A 22840-nucleotide genomic window follows, 5' to 3' on the forward strand; every position below is an offset into this window, starting at 1 on the left:
TCCCTCTGCTGCATTTGCCGTCCCACAGACCTTTCGGGCCTGCAGTCAGAAATCTGTTGGTGGATCCTTCTTTGGCACGGACTGACCCCACGTAACATCAATTCAGTCTGCCTCTGCTCTATCCCAACTGCAGAAGGCAGCACCTGCCACTCCGCTCACAGTTCGAGTGATTCCAACACCAGTTCTTACTCTGAGCTCATATTTTAAGCTATCTTCAGCAAAGACGTGTCCTACATTACAATAAACCATCAATGAAGCCCAATCTCCATTTGAGTAAGACTCTTCTCTGGGTCTTTTTTCTCTGTATCAGAGTTGTCAGATGTTCGAGAAACATTTTTGGGTCGAACTCTGATGCTTTCCAGATCTTTAGCATGTATGATGAAGGTGATGGTGAGGAGGCTTAACTCTTACTTCTCATCTTTCCACCAATGCCTTCCTATACATTGAACTTTGGAATGCCAGTATATATGTGAATTGTTTTTAAATTACTGTTTTTCACTTAATATCTTTATTGACCTATAAACAAGCTAAAGCACAGTACACATTTCTTTCTGTACAACAAAATGTTCTTCATTTTCTCATACAACAGTGCACCAGTCTTACTTGTGCGCTCCTTTGTACCGTGCTTATTTATTGGCCCAAAAGCAACACTATGTGTTAGACTTTTTCAGTCCTTTAAGGGGTGCCAGAAGGGAGGAACATGAAGAAGGATGTATCAACTTAATCAATTATGACATATGTGGCATTACAACTTAGGAGTGCTCACTTACAGTAACTGCCTGTGCAGAGAAAGTGATTGACCAGAATACCGTTGTATCACATAAACATATTGGACTTTAGGCTAGGCTTTCTGAATTTAAAGTCGTTCCTGACATAAATCTGAAATAGAAGGGGGTTCCCCAAGGCTAATAAATGATGTAGGCAGGAACGAGGGGCGGGGGGGAATTGCAAGAGCCAATAGAAAAAGTCACCCTGCCAAAAATGATGAGTAGTGGTCCCAGATGGGATCCGCTTTTGATTGGGGGGGGGGGGGAATGTCAAGAGAGTACCTAGGACCAAGGGGACGAATGGACCACAAAGAGGATCATTTATAGAAAATATATATTTTTTATTTTGTTTGATTTAGTGCATTTAGTCATATTAACAAGGTGTTCAGAGATTATACATGTAAAAATTCATAGTCATCAGTGCTGTTCATCATTGTTAAAGATAAATTCATAAAAGATAAACATAAAGAAAACATAAGCAAGGTATACAGTGTTCCACTCACTCCGGGAGATAAAACAGGGGGCTCAACAGGCACTCTAGTCTAAAAATTCATTCATACTTTAACACATTCAATCACTTCATACAGATAATGAACATAAAGCCTGCAACAAAAAGGAGATGGAGTTATGGTTGCATGGACGTGGATACACTTTAGGAGAGGCAGGGAGATGGAATATTGTTGCCTTTCCTGATGGCAAACGCCGTAATAACGCCGACGCGCGTTTCGGTGAGGGGCACCTTCGTCAGGGCTGGCAGAAGAGAGTGGGGAGGGGAACACACAGGCTGAGGGAAAATGAGGGTCGAGGACTCTAAAAGAATAGGTCCTTTCTAGAAGGTCGTAGACATGGGAGGCAATGGTTCTCCGCGATGGGTGGAAGAAGAATCACACTGGTATCCAGATGGAAAACTGATCAGCAGGTAGGTAGCGAGCGATCATTTTTTCGAAGGCACGGGCTTCCTTTGGTTAGGGGGCACTGAACACAGTTCCTGACATAAATATCTGACATTGTTTTACTTCAAGCAGAAAATCCCGCACAGGAAATCCTGGCCTGGCCTGAAAGATCTAAGTGAAGTGTCCCCTCGAACAAACACAGCAAAAAGCCTAAGAGTCCTCCTAAGTGCAGTATTTACCCTGTATTTGCAAATAGATGATGTAGTAAAATCTCTTATGCATTCTCACTGAGTTCAAGCCTCATACTCACCTGTGTTCTCACCCCTGGACTACATATACAGACCACACCTAGGCGCCGATGAGCACTGGACCCAGACAACGATTCGCAGTCATGCAGTAAATGTATGCTCATGTACCCAAAGGCCATTTGGGACTGGAAGGCAACGTCATATGTTGTGAAACACAAAAAGTTTTCTTTACCTTCTAGCAAGTCCCACTCCTGCGCCGAGTTGCAGACTCAGATCCGATCCCAAGGCTGAGCCTCTAGAATTTAACTTTGCTCTCAGAGTCTTCTGGTGAGAGAAAATATGAGTTGAAACACAAACATAAAAGAGCAAAGCTGTTCCCAGCCCCATCTCACCACTCTGAACCAAAAGAGAGGACACCGATCATGGAGCTGGTTCCTCAAATCATCCATGTTGCACCCTGGGTTCCCCTGAACTGATCATCAGTGATGCTGCTACAAATTGAAGCCTTCAAGGAAGCCATGCAGCAGATTTTTGGTGTGCTTTCAGTTCCCTCTACAATACTTTGGGCCCCAAGGAATAGAGGGGCCACCAGTCAGGTAACTGCTGGCTCATCCATCTTTATCGCCGGTCTGACCTCCTTGGTACCCATTATGGGCCTCATATGGACTCTGGCACAAACTTACATTCTGGCTCCAAGAACTGTCCTATTCCCTTCCTAACAAAACATTGTTGCTGATATTGATGCAAGACACTGAACTGACTTTGGCTCAGTCTCAGCTGATGCCATGCTAGTAAATCACAAATTCCTAACTGATTGTTCTGCATCCTGATTTTGACCCTGTGCATATACTAGGGTGTTCATGCCAGCAGTGTCCGTTATCTTTTTTTGGCTCTGACTCAGAGCAAGGAACTCTCAAGATGTGCATGATGGTGGCAAAGGGGGAAATGGCTTTCTCTTCCCTCACTAAACAGATCATACCTTCTCTATAGATTTTCAAAAGGCCAGATGACTTGACACCTAGCCTAAGACAGGGCTTGACTCACTACTTGGACCACCAGTGAAAGAAAGTGCCTCCTTTGCTGTAGCAGCCCAGAGGGCAGCTGAGATTCTGGATTTACAGCTGCCTTCAGTTTAGACCAAAACAAATCTATACTAGAAATTTGGCATTCTGAACCAGTTGCTTTTGAGCCTTTGCTCCCTCTGATAAGGCTTGCTCTGATCCCTTGATTGGCACTTGACCAAAGTAATTTTACTGCCAACTTTCAATAGGTAGTGGACAGACATCACTGACTGGCTTCTGATGACCCTGATTTTCCTAACAAACATGCTACTCCAGAGATCCACATGGTTCAGTCCTCAACCAGTAAGGTGAATCCTACCTCATTCGCTACCACTCTTCCATATAGAGAATCTCAAGAGGATTGAGGTTTTGGCAAGCATATGTTTTCCTTTACTCAACAAGAGTGCTATAGGTTGGAGGTTGGTTATGAAGCTCGTAAAGGAGAGAGGGCAGTTAGTTTCACTATTTCCTTGTCCGGAAGAAGCACAGGAATGTCAGGCCAATTTTGGACCTTCAGTCTGTCAAAATGCATTCCTGTGAAAGGACAAATTAAAAATGCTCATGTTGGCCCAGATCCTGTCTGCAATGCACCCGGGCGACAAGATAGTGTCTTTGGACCTGCAGGACTCATATTTTCATATAATCGTTCTGCAGTCCCACAAATGTTATCTGAGGATCAGGGTAGGCCAGGGGCATTTTCAGTCGGCCTCCCCAGTGCCCGTCAGGTGTTCACGAAAGTGATGATGGTGGTGGTCACCCATATCTGAAAAAAACAGGTTAGTATTAGATTCCTTACCTTAGAATATCCCCAGGCGTCAGACTGGATACGGAATTTTTTGCGTAGTAGTACCCTCGCGCATCGGTGGGCATCGTCCGCGGCTCCGCGTCAGTCATCGGTGTCGTGGGCGCCGTGATGACTTCGTCGGAGTACTTAGACGCCGCCTCCGCACGCTGAAGTCAGTTCTTCTTTTTTCCGCGCCAGCAGCGCAGATCCGGAAAAAGTGATACCTTAGTCATTTTTTGACTAAACTTTTTACGATCCTTTTTGATCCATTTCGAAGTCTTGGACTCCAAACTGTGCTGGTAGGGATGCCAGGTTTTAAGCCCTGTGAGGACTGCAACCGACTATACCACTTCTGCCCAGAGTGCTGAAGAAGATCAAACGCGACCGGGCCCAAGATATCCTTGTGGCTCCGGAATGGGCACGAAGGTACTGGTATCCCGAGCTACTCAGTATGTCAGTCGATCCCCCGGTTCGTCTGCCTCTTCAGGAGGACCTTCTGTCACAGCAGCAGGGGACGGTCCTCCACCCGAACCTGTCCAGTCTCAACCTCCATGCTTGGAGATTGAGCGGCGACAGTTGAGGCCATTTGACTTGCCTCCTGAAGTCTGTAATGTCATTCTGGCAGCCAGGCGTCCCTCCACAAAGTCGGTATACGCCTGCAGGTGGAACAGATTTGTGGCATGGTGCACAGCAAAGGCTGTGGATTTTCTCTCTGCCCCTCTTTCAGAGGTTCTTCTCTTCCTTCGTTCTCTTGCCCAGCAGGGCTCTGCTCTGGGCACTATCAAGGCTACCTTTCTGCCCTTTCAGCCTTTCTAAGGCTGCCTGATCAACCCTCTTTGTTCAAGTCCCCTATTGTAACTCGCATTTCTGAAAGGCATCGCACACATGTTTCCCCCTGTTCCGTTTGTGATGCCTCAGTGGGACTTGAACCTTGTTCTTACCCATCTGATGTGCGCTCCCTTTGAGCCACTTCACAACGGTCCTCTCCGCCTTCTTACTCTGAAGACTGCTTTCCTGGTTGCCATCACCTCTGCCAGGAGAGTGAGTGAACTCCAGGCTCTTTCATCCAAACCTCCTTTCCTTTCTGTCCATCCGGACAAGGTTGTGTTGAGGACTAGACCCTCTTTCCTGCCCAAGGTTGTCTCGGCCTTCCACATCGGACAGTCTATCACCTTGCCCACCTTCTTTCCGCCTCCGCATCCCTCAAAGGAGGAAGAGCGGCTCCACCGTCTGGACCCAAAACGTGCGCTTTCGTTCTATCTAGATCGCACACGCCAGTTCCGGGTGGATGACCAACTCTTTGTTGGTTACGTGGGCGCTAAGAAGGGACGGGCGATGCACAAGCGGACCATCTCTCGGTGGGTCGTCTTGTGTATCAAGGCTTGTTACTCCTTGGCGAAGAAGGAGCCTCCTGTTGGGCTGAGGGCCCATTCCACTCTGGCCACGGCGGCTACCACTGCCCAGGGCCGGGGAGTCCCCTTGCAGGACATCTGTCAGGCGGCTACGTGGGCATCGCTGCACACGTTTGCCAGACACTACTGCCTGGACAGCCAAGTCCGGAGGGATGGCTTCTTTGGCCGTTCCGTCCTCCAGGACTTTCTGGTGTGATTATTGGTTCGCAGACCCTCCACCGGGGATGGTATTGCTGGGGTATCTATTCTAAGGTAAGGAATCTAATACTAACCTGTTTCTTTCAGATGAATAAGTTACTTACCTTCGGTAATGATATATCTGTAAGAAACAGTAGTTAGTATTAGATTCCTTACCGCCTCACCCATCCTCCCCGTTCTGCGAACCGATATCTAGGGTTAAGGTCATCCCCTTTCAGGGCCCTAGTTTCAATGGCACCAGTGTTGGTTTTTAACATGGCTCTGCATGTTCGAGGCATGTGGGCTGCTGAATTCATATCTGTGCATAGATTGCCCCCTAGTGTTGGATCCGGATGATTGCACATTGTTGTCCTGGAAGAGTCTTCGAAGTATCACGAGATAGGTGGCTCCTCCCCTGGACTACAGTGCGCATGGGCATCCTCTCCATCCTCAGATTGTTTTTTTCCGCCATTGGGTTCGGATGTTCAAATCTTAGCTCAAGTTAGGAAACTTTTTCTCAAAGCCAAAAGGCTTTCGCGAGCGTCTGTATCGTTTCGATCAATATCGATAACTTTTTATCTACAGGACATCGACTATCGGACGGCTTCCTTCACCTCTCGCATCGAGTTTCATCGGCGATGGAGAGTCGAGGCCTTTTCAAAAGGTGTCCGCTTTGTAACGCCAAATATGCACCCAACGACGTCCACCCTGTGTGCAACAAATGCTTGTCACCGGACCACAATGAAGACCAATGTATGGCCTGTGCCCTTTTTAGATCAAAGAAGACTCTTCAGACCCGACGCGCGGCTCGATTGGAATCGAAGAGGCCAGCGCCGGAACCAGATAATATCTTCGGGACCGGAGACGAAGACGTCGTCGAGATCCTGGACCAAGATGAACCATCGGAGCAGGGATCTGCACATGGATCCGACTATGAGGCCGATGAGGAGGAATATCTGGAAGAAGAGGAGAATTATGAAGTCGTCGACGAGGTAGGAGACGACGACGTTCAGGCCCTTGGGTCGAGGAAGATAGCTCAGAGGAGCTAGGCCCAACCGTCGATACGGGGCCGATGGGCATAATATCAATACAGCTCAGGTCGAGGGATCGCCACGAGGCCTTACCCAAGATCTACCTTCAAGTTCAACAGCCCCGCAAAAAGGCCCGGCTTCGAACATTTTAATTGAGCCATCGGTTTCGAAACCAACTTTGGTTGATCTCAGCAAAACGAAACCAAAACCAACACAGTCGAAATCGAAACCGAAAGTGCAACTGGCTCTAGTCGGTGCCAAGGCCTCAAAGCCCTCGGGCTGACGAAACAGATGAGGGACTTCGATGCGGGGAGCTTCCAGAAGGCCCTCGACTCGAGTAGTGGGGCGCCGAAGGCCAAGGTGAAGGTCGTCGAGTCGAAGACGTCGGCGCCGAAGGGAGCCACTACACAGCTCGATTCGAGACTGAGCACCAATCCTCCATCTATGACGGGACCGGAGACGAACTTCGGTTCCACGTCAGATGCCGACGCGGCGCATGCGGCGCATAAGGCCCAAGTCATGGCCCTACACGTCGCGGAGTCGATTCACAGAATCAGAGACAAGGCTTCGACGGGTGGACCGAAGAAAGCCACGACTACCAAGTTGGTCACCCCGCTCGCAACGTCGGCGCCAATAAAATACGGTTTACTACCGGCAGTGCGGCCGAAGATGTTCGAGCCGAAACAGTGCATCGGCATCATAAAAAGACCTGCATTGACCCAAAGGCCTACAAATGAGACCGAGGAACGGGAACCGAGACAGTTCATAGACTCGGAAACAGGGAGACTGTCTATCTACAAAAGGAAAATAGTCCCTGAAAAGCCCATGGAGTCTTTCAGGATTCCTCTAAAGAAAAAGAGGGGATCACCTGCGTCACCAGTGATGGTCGAACACTTGCAGACATATGAGCAGGAGCCTTAATCCTTTTCCCCTACATACTCATATGCAGGGGCAGGTGACGTTGATAATCAAGGTGATGGCGATGTGATGGACACTGATCGTGATGATCTGAACCAGACATGGGCAGACCCTGCTGAGGCAGGAGACCCGCAACATGACCCTGATACTGCGGTCTACAATGTCAAAACATCTCCGACTGAAGACACTACAGCTTTCAACACTCTGATTGATAGAGCTGCGTTAAATCATGACGTTGAACTCCATAGTGATACTGTGGAAGTGGACTTCCTTGTGGACACATTCTCAACTTCCGAAAAAAGTGTAAAGACACTACCTATGCTCATGGGTGTTCTTAAACACGCCAAGGACATTTTCAAAGAAAATACTAGAGCAAGGGTAGTTAACCCAAGGATAGAAAAGAAGTATAGGCCCGGCACCCGTGGATCCTGCCTATATTAAAGGACAATTGCCTTTAGACTCTATGGTAGTTGCCAATGCAAGAAAGAGGGCAAACTCGCAAACAACAGGAGATGCGCCTCCGCCTGATTTTTTTTTTTTTTTTTTTTTTAAGACCAATGGTCCCAAACTTTATTCGGTTTCACAGATGAGTTAAACAGCAGTCACACAGCGTCATAACAATAAACCACTACTACAAGCGGTACTCGGCTATCAGTACATAATGACATGTCAATTAAATACGAGTGAAAATAAACAGTAGCCAGTGGTAATGCATTAGTTCACAAGTAGCGGTGCGAGGAAATGTCTCGTGCCGCAGCGCTGGCGGCTCATAGCACTGCGCTAGGACCAGGGTGCTGTAAGAAATCCGACAGTCATTGCATTAAGTTATGTTCCCTGTTCAGTACAGTAGCGAGCTGGAGCAGGATCATATCCCCCGTCGTCACATGGATCGCTGGGCTTCCGCTGCCTGTACATGAAAACACCCAGTTGCCATTGTATGATACGGAAACAGGGAGGGGGGGGTCGAGCATTAGTGCGTGTACAAAATCAACAGTCTCTGCGTCAACCAAAAGGTATAACTGGGAATTAAAAGAGGAGGGGGAGGGAGAAACATTTCAACAACTACTGGACTAGTGTATGTGCGTGTGGTAGTGTGTCTTGAATCCTAGCTGTGTGTGGTGTACCCTGTATGGGCTGCGCAGGGGCGGGGGTGATTGAGGATGTGGTGTTGCCGCGGCCGCTGGGCGGAGGCGGGGGGGGAGGGGGCAGTGGGGGGGGGGGGAAGGGCAGCGGCGGGGAGCGGCAGGGGACATCGCTCGTTGAGCAAGATCTCGGTAGTCTGGGCTGGCGGCGGGGGGGGAAGGAGGGGGGGAGGGGGGTGCGGCAGTGGGGGGGAACGCGGCAGCGGGGTGGGGGGGGGCAAATTCCGTGCCCAATATGGACAGGTTGGCATTCTATACCGGCCCGGGTGCATGCCCTGTGGTACGCGATCAGGGCAGCGTACCAGTCTTGGGCGATCGGGTATTTCCGTAGGCCAGCGGTCTCCTCTCTGTGTAGTGACACACTCTCCGCACTGGCCCAGTTGCCAAAAGAGCGACGCCAGTCTGCAGGGCGCGGTGGGTTGGCGTTTTTCCACCGTTTCGTATTGAGGCGTTTAGCCGTAATGAGGCCTAAGTCCCAAAAGCGTGCCCGCAGCTTGGTCTGCTTGGTTCTCCTGTAGAGCCCCAGTAGGCATACTTCCCACGTCTTGGGGAGAGTGTCGCCCGAGGCCGCCGTCAGCGTGTCAGTGACCGCTGACCAGTACGAGGCGAGGTGGGCGCAGTTCCAGAGTGCGTGCAGGAAGTCTGAGTCTAGGAGGCCGCATCTGGGACATGCCGACGAAGTGAGTCCGAAATAGCGATTCAGTTTGTCAGGAGACAAATATGCTCGATGAATGATATAATATTGGATGGTTTTAAATAGCGCGTTGCGGGGAACATTTCTAGCGCCCGCTAATATTGCGGTCCATTGTTTGTCCGTCCAGTCGGAGCCCCGGTCGGTCGTCCACTTCCCCCTCAGCCTTTGGGAGGAGAATTGAGTAAGGGTGTGTAGTGCCTGTGCTAGCCAGTGCACTATATGAGACCCATTGCCCATCACATGCAGGTACTGGATGAGAAGATGAGTGGGCGGTTCTTGGCTCATGTCACCCCATGCCTTCGTCAGTTCATGTAGGAGTCCGGCGTGTGCCGGGAATTGACCCACTGATAGCTCGGTGTCTGTGGACAGGGTCTCGAAGGGCAGCAGCACTCCGTCGCTATATAGGCCGCTCAGGTCGTCCAGGTCTGCCGCCGTCCAGCTGCGTAGCGCAGTCGAGGACAGTATGCTAGTACCTAAGGGAGTTCCCAGTAGTGGTAGGTTCGGAGCGTAGGGCCCTGTATCTCTGGTAAGTCTGAGGGCCCGCGCAAAGCATCGCTTCGCGATCGCCACATGGACTTGTGTGGGGTGTCACCCCTGCGTTAGGGGGTGTAGTTCCTAGTTTCCCACTAGGCCCTGCGCATTGGAATAACATAAACAGTAGTATCGACGTGGAACTGCGGATATTCCAGGCCTCCACTGACTATGCTAAACTTAATTGGGTTGTGTTACCAACTAGCTCAGAGGTCACTGGAAACTTTCTTCTCTGCATAGGAAGTGATCAGCTTCCTTGGCACAGACAAGAAGGGATTCAGCTTTCCAACAACCGTGCAACATGACAACTTTGCTCCTCAGATCAAGAGTCAATCTCTAGGGTCGTGTGAAACAATAGACATGTATTTCACTCAGTCAGTTTAGTGCAGTTTACTTTCACGAGATGTAGAGAATAGAGAGACGGGCGTTTGTCAATAAAGGGTTAACATTTATTGAACAGTCTTTCTTCTCGTACAAGAGAAATGTATTGCCACAATTGCAAGACTTGTTATTATAAAAAGTACGTACAGTAAGATAAGGATTGCGAAATAGAACTGTAAAAGCATTGATATGGTTTCTTAGCCATACAATGGTTTAAAAGTAATAAAACATATATACAGTCATATATACATTAGGCTAAAATACTCAACTGGTGCTTCTAACTATGCCTACCCCAGTGTGCCTGACCTAAGCCTAACACGTGGAAGGGGAGTAAGTAAGTAGCTTTAAGTTAAGTTGGTTTTGCCAAGGTTTGCTTCAAGAATTCTCGTCTAAGGGTTTAGTCAACACCATACCTCTGAATAGAATGATGGAGGTTTGGTATCTCCTTCAGGGGTCACTCTCGATATCGTAGTTACCCGCAAGGGTAGACCGGAAACGCCGGAGCTGGATTTCTCTGCAGGAGAAAGGCAGCGGGTCTCTTCAGCGCGTCGAGGAAGGAGGGGGGACAGCGTCCGCGGGCAGCTGGAATCTGCTGGATGTCTTCGCAGAGGGACGGCTGCTAAAACATGGAACTCTCTCCCCGCTTCCCTTCGCCTCACCCAGAACCACCTAGCATTCAGAAAGCAACTTAAAACGTGGATATTTGAAAAGTAATCCTCCTCCCCTTCCTAAGCGCCTTGAAACCCTCTGGGTATGTAGTGCGCTATATAAGTTTTGTGACTTGACTTGACTTGACGGCTGTTCAGCTCCTAAGCGTACTGCACCATCGTTCGCGCTTTAGCAGCGATAATGGTATCAGTAGCTTCACCACCAAGGGACAGCAGGCTGCAGCGACAGGGTGCTAGCTTCACCAACACGGGGTCTTGCAGACAGCTAGCAACAGCAACAGTAGCTCATTGCTTAAGGCATCGTTGGTAATATTTATACCTAACAGGTGCCGGGTTTGACGCAAGTTTGCTGGACATAAGACGTCAATTAGAGATGTCACTAGGAAGTGATAGTTATCAGTTGCTCATTAGAGTTCCATTACTAATCAAAACACAGCAAGCGGGGATTTCCAGGTTTGCTGAGTTTTTATCTTGTTGAAGAACTCGGAGTGTTAATCTAGGAATATCAGATAGTGACTTCTGCTCTGTCATTGCACTAATTGGTCGCAAAGGAAGTGGCAGAGAACTATGCTGGAATGTGGCTCTGTTCGTGTGAGGCCAGAGATGACTTTTCTGAAAATCGCACTTGAACGGTTATGCCAATATAGGGAATAAATGGATTTATAGCCGAATAGGGGCATAAGGTCACAGTATCGATCAGGAACCTAGATAAACACGCAACAGAGTGTGAGCACCTGCACGGGGGACAGAGTGGTATCAGCCGTGGCCGTGTCCATCAGGTTCTTGCCGCTCAGCCAGTAAGCGACCCATTGTAGCTGGGCTGCTAAGTAATACAGCTCCTGGTTGGGGACGGCTAAGCCTCCAGCGTCCGTGGCCGCATATAGAGTCTTTAAATGCGCCTCCGCCTGATAAGGAATCAAAGATACTGGAAACATCTGGCAAAAGAGTGGCAGCACAGGTTGCAAAAATCTGGCGTATTGCTAATACTCAGGCGCTTCTGGCCAGATATGATAGGTCCCTCTACAATACTCTAGAGACATTATTGCAGCACCTCCCAGAACAATTCAAGGAAGGAGCAGAGCTGTTGGTTCAGGAAGGGAAGCTGATCTCCAACGCTTCCATCAAGTGTGCACTACAGCTGACACTGCAGCTAGGGCTATAAACACTAGCGTCATGCTAAGGCGACATGCTTGGTTGAGAATATCTGGTTTCAAACCAGAAATACAGACCACCATTCTTAATCAGCCAGTTAACACTGACTTCATGTTTGGCCCAGAAGTTGATGCCACCCTAGAAAAGATAAAAAAGGACACGGAAACTGCTAAATCCATGGGGGCTCTGCAGTCACTGCAGTTTCGGGTGGTTCCTTTCGTCGATCCAATAACAGAGGACCGTCAAGGGGCCAAAACACCCAACAAACGCAGTATAACAAGGGAGGTACACAATCCACCTACAATAAAAATCCCAGAGGTGGATATAGAGGAAATAACATCAAGGGCAGAGGAAGAGGAAACAACAACTCCAGATCCTCTGCCAATACCAAACAGTGACGCCTTGCCACTGCCCCCCGACCATCTAACACCTGTAGGGGGGGACTACAACAGTTCCTGTCTGTATGGAAATCCATCACCACAGACAGGTGGGTAAGAGATATTGTACAGTACGGGTATTGTCTAGAGCTTACAGCCACTCCACCCAACATACATCCAAGACACCGTCCTATGTCCGCAGAGCACTTCCACTTATTGCAGCAAGAGGTCGTCAGAATGCTGCAAAAAGGAGCCATAGAGCTCGTGCCTCTAGCGGAACAATGGTCGGGGGTGTACTCTCTGTACTTCTTAATTCCAAAAAAGGACGGGTCTCTCAGGCCCATACTCGACCTAAGACCTCTGAACCAATACATTCTGTCGGAGCATTTTCACATGCTCACCTTACAGCAAGTCCTACCGCTTTTAAGTCAGGGAGATTTCCTCGCAACACTGGATCTCAAAGATGCGTACTTCCACATACCCATACACCCTTCACACAGAAAGTATCTCAGGTTCACCATTCAGGATCAACACTACCAGTTCAAAGTCCTCCCCTTCGGAGTGACGACGGCACCCAGAGTATTCACCAAGTGTCTGGCGACAGTGGCAGCACACCTCAGGAGACAGCACATACATGTCTACCCTTATCTGGACGACTGGCTTATTCAAGCAAAGTCAGCCCAGCTGTGTGCCAGCCACATGTCCCACACCATTCACCTCCTTCACGATCTGGGATTCTCACTGAATTACCCAAAGTCACATCTTCAACCCGCCCACATACGGCAGTACCTGGGTGCGATAATAGACACTCTGGCAGCCACAGCTCAGCCAAATTCAGTGAGGATAAACAGCATGCAATTGCTGATACAAAAATTCAGACCTCAACACTCGCTTCAGGCGCGAGTGTTCATGCAGTTGATAGGCATGATGGCCTCCTGCATCTTCATAGTCCCGCACGCGAGACTACATATGCGCCCGCTTCAGGAGTGCTTGGCACGTCAGTGGAACCAGGCTCAAGGGCAGTTGAAAGACCTAGTGTTGGTGAGCGGTCGGGCATACAACTCTCTGCATTGGTGGAATCCACAAAACCTTTGCGAGGGCCGACCGTTCCAATAGCCTGTACCACAGATAATACTGACAACTGACGCGTCTCTCCAGGGATGGGGAGCTCATGTACTCCATTACACAGTGCAGGGACTATGGACGACACAGCAGAAGAAGATGCACATCAACCTTCTAGAGCTGATGGCAATCTTCATGGCGATGAAAGCTTTCAATGTACATCTGTGCAACAAAGTCGTGTTGATCCGGACGGACAACATGACTTCCATGTACTACATACAGAAGCAGGGAGGAACACACTCTCCACAGTTGTCTCACCTGGCTCAGAGCATGTGGAAGTGGGCCATTCAGAGGAACATGTTCCTCATGGTGGAACACTTCCCGGGCAAGGACAACCAGATGGCGGACCTGCTCAGCAGGCACAGCCACCAGATGCACGAGTGGGAGATACATCCATCGGTACTCCAACCGTACTTCCAGCAATGGGGTCATCCACAGATAGACCTGTTCGCCACAAGGGAAAACGCAAAATGCCAAAGCTTCGCAAGCAGGTTACCACACCCACAGTCGCAAGGCAATGCGATATGGATGAACTGGTCAGGCAAATTTGTGTACGCTTTTCCCCCAGCACCTTTGATACCGCTGGTGGCACGCAAACTACGGCAACACTCGATGACCCTCATCCTGGTTGCTCCAATGTGGGCACACCAACCATGGTACACCACATTTCTGGAACTATCCGTGGTACTGCATCAACGGCTACGCCTCACACCCAGGCTTTTGACGCAGAGCCATGGAGACATTCAGCATCCAGATCTGCAACAGCTCAACCTGGCGATCTGGCTCCTGTAGTCCTAGAATTTGGCTACCTCAACTTGCCGCCGGAATGTATGAATATCATCAAGGAGGCAAGACGGCCCACAACCAGAGCATGCTATGCGGCTAAATGGAAAAGGTTTGTTAAATGGAAAAGGTTTGCCATATATTGTACCAACAATGACATTAACCCACTGGATGCATCTATTCAAAACATCATCTGTTATTTGTTGCATTTATACAGATGTAATCTAGCGTACAGTTCAATTCGCATACATTTATCCGCCATAGCAGCCTATCTTCAGAACAGGCAGCACCTCTCCTTATTCAGAGTGCCTGCCATTAAAGCTTTTCTGGAGGGACTTAAAAGAGTGATCCCTCTCAGACACCCACCGTCACCAGTCTGGAACCTGAATGTAGTCCTCACCAGGCTAATGGTACCACCTTTTGAACCTCTACACTCTTGTGAGCTTCAATTTCTGACTTGGAAAGTTGCTTTCCTAGTGGCCATTACCTTACTGAGGAGAGTTAGTGAACTCCAGGCACTCACCATCCAAGAGCCATTCATCCAGGTCCACGCAAATAGGGTGGTATTGCGCACCAACCCTACATTTATGCCTAAAGTGATTTCGCAGTTCCACATTAACCAGACCATAGAACTGCGAGTTTTCTTTCCCAATCCGGAAAATGTCGCAGAGAGATCCCTACACACGTTGGATGTCAAAAGGGCTCTAATGTACTATATAGACAGAACGAAGGATTTCAGAAAAACCAAACAGCTTTTCGTTGCCTTTTCTCCACAACACAAAGGCAACCCCATTTCCAAAGCCGGGATAGCCAGGTGGATCGTTAAATGTATACAGATTTGCTATGCCAAGGCTAAACGCACACTAACCATTCCACCACGAGCACACTCCACACGTAAGTTAGGAGCGTCCATGGCTTTCCTGGGGAATATTCCTTTAGAAGAGATATGTAAGGCAGCCACTTGGTCCACCACACATACATTTACGAAACAATACTGTCTAGATGTGCATTCTAAACAGCAGGCAGCTGTAGGACAGGCTGTTCTCTAAACTCTTTTTCAGACTGCTGCAGCTGGCACGGGCAGCCGCCGCTAACAGGGGGGACTGCTATGTAATCTATGCACAGATATGAATTCAGCAGCCCACATGCCTCAACCGAATATGCTACTTTCCAGTATGCATCTGTTCTTGGCATGTAGGGCTGCTGACATTCATATCGCCCACCCTCCTCCCCGGAGCCTGTAGCAGCTGTAGCATTCAGAATTACTATCTAGCATGGACATCGCTCACTGTATTGCACTCCATCTCTGCCACAATGGCGAAAAACAATCTGAGGATGGAGAGGATGCCCACGCGCACTGTAGTCCAGGGGAGGAGCCACCTATCTCGTGATACTTCGAAGACTCTTCCAGGACAACAATGTGCAATCATCCGGACCCAACACTAGGCAGCGATCTATGCACAGATATGAATGTCAGCAGCCCTACATGCCAAGAACAGATGCATACTGGTAAGTAGCATATTCGTTCTGGCGCGGAAAAGCTGTGTCTGAGAACTGACGTCAGCACGCGGAGGCGGCGTCTAGTACTCAGAAGACGTCATCACGCCGGCCGCGGACGACACCTACCAACACGCGAGGGTACTGCTACGCAAAAATATCCAGATCCAGTCTGACGCCTGGGGATATTCTAAGGTAAGGAATCTAATACGAACTACTGTTTCTTACAGATATATCGTTACCAAAGGTAAGTAACTTGTTCATTAGTAGTTTAGGGATACCAGTCTTCCCCTATTTCTAAAACCAGCTGGTGAAGGCGGGCATGCAATAGTCAGTTGTTGACCACCTCCATAAAACGTCAAACCCCATGACATCAATGACGTTCACCATCAGCAAGCCAAAGTTGCGGTTAATTCTTTCTCAGAAGCATTGATTCTATGGAGCTGTCTTGGATGCATTGCATTTCCGGGTCTTCAATCCGTCACAGTGAGTCTAGGATATCTGGGCTTTGATCCCAGTGTTTCAGCCTTGGTCCTAAATCATGGTCAGCGCATCTGTGAAGTTTTTTGGTCCCTTACCCTCCTGCATCCTCCTTGTAAGTTACATCTGGTGGCACTCAGGCTCTGCAATGGAATTGTGAAGTACCAATCGGCCCAGCAACAAGGAATCTGACAGATGTCATCCAAATATTGGAGGATACGGCTCATGATCTGCAGTGTTGATAGTAGTTCAACCAGAATTGTTCCTGCTTCAGGCCCTTCTTCCTTTCCCATTAAGAGCAGATGATGGCGACAGATGCATCCTTTCTGAGCTGGGGATCTCATCTTGGGGGACATAGAGAGCAGTCGTCTGGCCCTGAAGGTCTTCCTGCTTTCCATCAAGGGAAGGCTGGTGCAGGTTCTCATGGACACCACTGCTGTCCTGGTGAAATTGCAACAAGCTGGGCAAAGTGGTGTCTTGGATCCTGTGTCAGGAGACTTTGTGCCTCTGGGTTCGATTGGAGCACCAGTGGATTTCCCTGATCACGAACTACTTCTCAGAGTCCCTGAAAAGGAGAGCGGTTGAGCTGAGCAGGTGGGTCTGTCAGAGCACGATTGGTGTCCTGCATGACCTAGTTCTACAAGTAAGCTCCACAGACCTTTCAACTGAGGAGCACCTGCTTTGGCACCTATTCAAAGGTGAGAAATCTCTGTTTAGAAGTATCTATCATAAGAATAAGTGACTTACCAACAGTAAATCTTTCTAGTGTGTGCTGTACCTAATCTCAGAATCGGTCCTCCCCTCCCACTCTCCGTTCTTTGAAGTAGCATCTGAATAAGTTAGAAGTCAGAATTTAGCACCCTGGTGCCGACATTTTTCTTTTCCTTGTCTGAGGGCGCATAAAGGGAAAAATAAGAAACTGACGTTAGCATGCAAGGTAAGTTAGTGCTTTATATGCAGCTCTGGTTTATCACTTCCAGGGTGATAAGGAGTCAACACGGTACCAACTAACAGAGCTCAGGAGCACTGCTGAAGAAAAGTTTCTGGAACCAGTCTAACTCAGGATGAGGACTCTAAGGTGATGAAACTGGAGTTAGATGGAGTTATATGATATCCACCACAAAATGCATTACCAAATGTAAGAAACGTATTCATCAGCCTCGAACATAGTGAGCCACAATGCAAAACAGGATAGCGCATGGTCCAGGAAGAAACTCAATAAGTCATCTAAATTAAAACTTCATGAAGAGCATTCTGCTTGTCGCATAAACATGTTAAACATTAGCATGTGTAAGAGCAGCAACCCATTCACGGTGACATGACCAGTGCACATGTCAACTCTTCCACACAGGTCACACTGCAATCACATACTTTGGAAACCAAACCGGTACGAGCAGCAACCCATTCACGGTGACATGACCAGTGCACATGTCTTCCACACAGGTCACACTGCAATCACATACTTTGGAAACCAAACAGGAACGCCCTCCTGTGATCACAGTGTACAGTTTCATTGCCAAGTTGCCGTACGAGTGGCAGTTGTGCACTCTGCAATTGTGAGATAACCTAACCTGCCACTGGTCAGCATTTTGGAGTTCAGAAAATAGCAGTTGTTAGTAAAAACTCAATTTCTGGTACTCAGATTATTGGCCTGGTAAATGGAAAGCAGAGCCTGCCTTGCCAAATGATGACCTGCAGATCATCGCATTTGTCGCTGGAGAGCATTTCTCACTGAGCCATCTTGCCAACTTATAATGATTCACCATTATTAGAAAACCCGATGAGCTCACCCATACCGAAGGTCATCCCAAACTTCTTTATTAATGAAGCCTGCCATGTCTCCTCCCTCTCTAGAAGAGAGGTCTAGTCAGACCTAAGACTTCAAAGGAGCTGTTCGATACTACCCTTACCAGTACAAAGCCATACATGGGGAAGGGTGATCAGTAAACACTCTTACGATGGTGATTCTTTGAGAGCAAAGCGTTAATTCAGCTGAAAAGACACCTTAAGCCTGCTTTGGCTTGTTGTGTATGTCTACCAGTTTATCAATAAGCGTGGACACAAATACAGTTGTCAAGTAATAGAAATTTCCAAACAGTGCACACCGAGAAACAATAAAGTATTCATTAGTAATACAAGATAACTTATCCTGGCAAGGTTGATATGACTCGCATGTTCTACAGAGCTTTTGCCTAATATCGCTTGTATTTGAAGTCTGTCTTCAGCCACTGCATCATCTGCTGCCTGCTTTGTGTTTCGTGGAAGTGTTGACTTCCATAACTATGCAGATAAAATCTAAATGGCGTTACAACTATCAGGCAGTTTTGCATATGATTTGTGTATGAGGTTGAAACTTTATTAAGACCTGAATTGACTCCAATTGTCTAAGTCTTAAGTAAGTTGCTGCCCCTCTGTGATATAGCACGAGTTACGGTGTGTGTATGTTTTAATATAATTTTAGATTATTTGTCCTTATGCTGTCAGGATCTCCATTCTCACTTGACAACTAATAATTTTGTTATTTTCCACATTAAGTGCAATGTCCTATGTTGGTGCGAGCTCACTTGGTGATCACAGTGCTCAGAAGACTGTAGATCACTTTGATATCAGTCTGAAAAGTTGTGCATGAAGATTATGAACAGATTCCTGCACGGTCCCTCTCTCCATTGTTTCTCTCATACATTTCCTAAGATTTACCTTTCTTGCTACTGTTACTCTCTTTACATAATATGATTCCTTCTTTATTCCTCACTAAGCTTCTCGCCCAATACATTCTTCTATGATGCTTGTATGTGCTAACCCACCATTTTTTATGTCCCTTTTTTCTAATTCATTCTCCCTTTCTCTCTGTTGTATTTCTGACAACACAGAGTTCGGTCCTTTTCCATCTCCCTCCCTAAACCTATTTGTTTCTTCATAATAGCTTTCAGACTTCATTCTGCCATATGTTTTCATCTGTCTCTTGGTCGTAAGCAGTTTCTCACTCATTGGATTTCTTGTTTTTATGGCCACAGGATGTGTTTGCCTACAAAGAAGTTGGACTGCCAGAATCTCGCATTTTTACGGTTAATCCCAAAGGAGAACTCATCCAGGAGCTCACTAAAGGCACTAAGTCTTCGTAAGTCTTGAACAGATGTTGCTGTACACTACTTGGTTCCCTTACTCTTATACTACCAACTGTCCAATTGGACTTTATGCCTACTTTTCTGCAATTCCCATAAAAAGGTTTTGCTGACTGTCTGTCACATGCTTTGCTCCAGTAGTAACACGAAGTATCTGGATTTCACATACACCAACACACCCCAACGTTTCTCCTTGTTGAAAGCATATCCTGCATTGTGTGATATTAAGTCTGACCTGAACAGCCTAGAGAGAGTTGCACTGTGTCCTGCTCATAATCAAAAAGTCAATTGTGAGCTTGGGAACGACAGTACTAACACAAGACATGCAACACATAATGAAAATGTGATTGGTTTACTTCCCACATCTGTATATTTAAGGCACACCACTTTTATTAAAAAATGTAATCTTAGTTCATTTGAATATTCAAAAATGTTTACTTTAATATTAATATGTTTGTCTATTCTTTATTGTAAATACTAAATTCAACTTTACTTCATTCATTAGGTATGCCCGACTTAGTGAACTTGTGGAGCTTATCTTCCCACCTATTTCCCAGGAGACCACGTCCGCTCTGCTTTGCCCTGAATTTAGCAGCTTTGCCTATTGGAGGGAGTCTGTGTCTGTCATCACCCTGGAGGATATAGAAGACCTATCAAAGGACAGCTGAGGAACTGAATAATAGTGAGCCGGAAACGAATGGATTGATGCCATGTGCCACATAAGCCAAATACTACTCCTTACCACCTTCTTGCACATCTTTAGCAGTGTGAGCGTGGCTGATCAGTGCACCAAAAGCTTTGAGAGAGCACTAACATCTTTGCCAGCTGTGCAAGGCTGACTGTATGTTATGATGCAGGAAACTATGTTGTAGTGCTGCTGTGACAGTCGCTGTGCCTTGCCGTGGCAGAAACTTTTACAGCTGGATGCAACATGCGTAGTCTATTAAATGCCATTGGCTGTGTCACGGAATACAATGGCTTATCATGGACTTTTATTGTTATCAATGTTAAATTAAAGATCCCATTGTGAATGGACATTTTAAATAACTTTTCAACCTCTTGTAGGGTTGCAATAAACTTTTAACCAAAGTTGAACTGCTTTCGGCCCCCACCATACCTCGGATAATCAATTTATGTAGTTAATAGTAGCTAAAAAGATGGGGCTATGAGAACCAGCCCCCAAACAGTTACATAAGACCAAGACAGAGCCAGTAGCCAAAGTCAAAGAGGTATCTAAGAAGGACTGAGGTCATGAATGATAAGGAGATGGACCATGATGGTTGTAAACGGAAAGAACCAATTCATGAAGGTGAATATGAATGTAAAAAGTAAAGTAATTTATGTATGGAGGAGAAAGGGGGCCCAACTAGTGAAGATCCAGGGTGTAAAGAACAGAGGTCATAAAGGTGATGAGAAAAATACACCTTTATGGAGTTAATAAGGAACAGTTGCAGTCATGAAGATGATTCACACTTTAACTAATGTTATGACATTGTGCAGGGAAAAACAGTGGTCTTAAACTTGATAATCAAGAGAACCAAGCTTAAGAGAAGCTTTCCTAGTTAAGCTTCTTAGTTACCTGAGCTGGGAAGAGCTTCGGCCTGAAGGTGATGAGAGATTGAACCACTGCCACAAAAGAATAAATTGAGGCCAGAATGGTAATGAGGAGCTATGGTCATGCATTTGATTCTAGCATCAGCTCCACAGTGCTGACACAGAGGTGCTCTATTATTGTCCCACTGGACACCTTCTGAGGCGCCACAGAGGTATTAATCAGGGTAGGTACAGATGGATTCTTCCAGCTTAATACTGAACACTGCTTTGAAGTCCTCAGAGATCCTAACCTTGGTCCACATTTATGGGGGCCTAATCCATTCTCACCATGTCCCTTCTTGATGTGTACAAAAATCAATACGTTTGTCTTTTTGTGTCCCAAGTACGGGTTGTTGAACCCTTGTACCACATTCATATCCTTTTTCATCTCTTAGAAAGAGGATAACGTGCCCACAAAAAGTCCCCATGGAGCCTCCATCTGGTGCAGGTGTCATTCTTTCTCTGTTGACCACCTCAAGACAGGGCAGAGGAAGACAATACGGAGACTTGTCCTGCAAGAAAACTCTCTGTACAGTATTTTGGACCTTCCCTTAAGAAACAGCACAGTGCTTGGGTTGCCATCACTTTCTCATCTTAATAGCCTTCCACATGAACTCCCCACCTTAGACGGTGAGGATGTGCATCTTCCACCATCCTCCAGCAGCCACCATTCTGCATAGTGCACCGGAAGTACTTGTGAACATCTTTTAAGGTAAATCGGGGAAACCAAGTCAATTCCCTGTGCTTTCCACAGCGTCCACTGTGCCGCCTTCTTCAGTCAGAATACTTAACTGTTTATTCCGAAGACTCTTGGGTTTCAATTTCCTGTGGGTTTGGTGCTGAAGGCACTTTTGTTTGCTGTCTGTTTGTATTTTAAAATCATAAAGAACTATTAAAAAGATGGGCTTGCTTTCTCTTTTTTTATTGTTAGATCTGGGGGTCTCTAGTTGGCAATGGTATTCACCTTTGTCCAAATAGGGACCCTTACTTCTAAGTCAGGATAAGGGGATTACACTCCTAAATAACCCCTGCTCACCCCCTTGGTAGCTTGGCACGAGAAGACAGGCTTATCTCAGAGGCAGTGTGTCAAGCATTTGTGAATATACACAATAATACAGTGAAAACACTACAGATGGACACAACACAGGTTTTATAAAAATAAGTATTCTTTACATAGACTTAACACAAGACCACAAACAACAAAAATCCACAATACTATACTTAAAGTTGACTTAAAGATGATTAAAGTTGCTTAGTTCAAGTTGATGATAAATGTGACAAAGTTCTTAAAGTACCTGGATGCGTAACGCAAAATGAAAAAAAGGCTTGCAAAAGGGGAGATGTGTCGGTTCCGTGATCCGGGGGAACGGTTGTGTCCTGCCTCAATGCTTGCGCAGAGTGGGGGATGCATCGTGATCCTTACCGGTACGGAGGTGATGCGTAGAATCTCGGCCTGCGGGCCCGTTGTGATGAGCAAGATGGCGCCTTGATGCGATGCGATGATCCGGTTGCGATGCGAGAAGATGGCGCCCTTGATGCGACGCTGCGATGATGATGCCTAAACGCCCTGGCAGCCTTGCAACGACTCTGTACTTTGGATAGAATTCCCAGCAAGGAAATTTACAGGGTGTGCTGGAGGTGAAGTCTTTTGTCCTATTGGTATTGTAAATGACAATTTTTTTTAATGTGTTGGCTTTGAAAATATATAAATTAATTGTATTGTATTGTATTGTAATTGCATTTATATAGCGCTTACTACCCCTGACGAGGCGTCGAAGCGCTTTAGCGGGTAGCACGCTACATCGGGACCCATGGAGGATTAGTGTTGAATTAGTATAGTGAAACATGCAAGTACATTTTAAGTGGTGGATAGGTTAGTCAGTTATTTGGATATGGAAAGATAGCAGAAGGATGGCTGACAGCTAGTGGTGTGTGTGTCTGATGAAAGTGTGCACTGACGGCTGGTGGTGTGTGCCTCGCGGAAGCCTGCACAGACGGCTAGTGGTG

General features: G+C 47.1%; 1 protein-coding gene across 11 annotated transcripts in view; it reads left to right on the forward strand.

Moving 5' to 3' along the window:
* LPIN3 (lipin 3) overlaps positions 1–21732 on the forward strand; it is a 428785-nt gene extending 407053 nt beyond the window's left edge. For all 11 annotated transcript variants that reach the window (XM_086932215.1, XM_086932217.1, XM_086932218.1 and 8 more), the window contains 2 exons: positions 19133–19236; positions 19746–21732. In XM_086932215.1, the coding sequence (XP_086788341.1) occupies positions 19133–19236; positions 19746–19908 (267 nt within the window). In that variant the 3' untranslated portion in view covers positions 19909–21732. The remainder of the gene's footprint in view (positions 1–19132; positions 19237–19745) is intronic.
* Positions 21733–22840: the final 1108 nt, after the last annotated feature.

Source organism: Lissotriton vulgaris, chromosome 7, assembly GCF_964263255.1.
Source record: "Lissotriton vulgaris chromosome 7, aLisVul1.2, whole genome shotgun sequence".
NCBI classification, from domain to species: Eukaryota; Metazoa; Chordata; class Amphibia; order Caudata; family Salamandridae; genus Lissotriton; species Lissotriton vulgaris.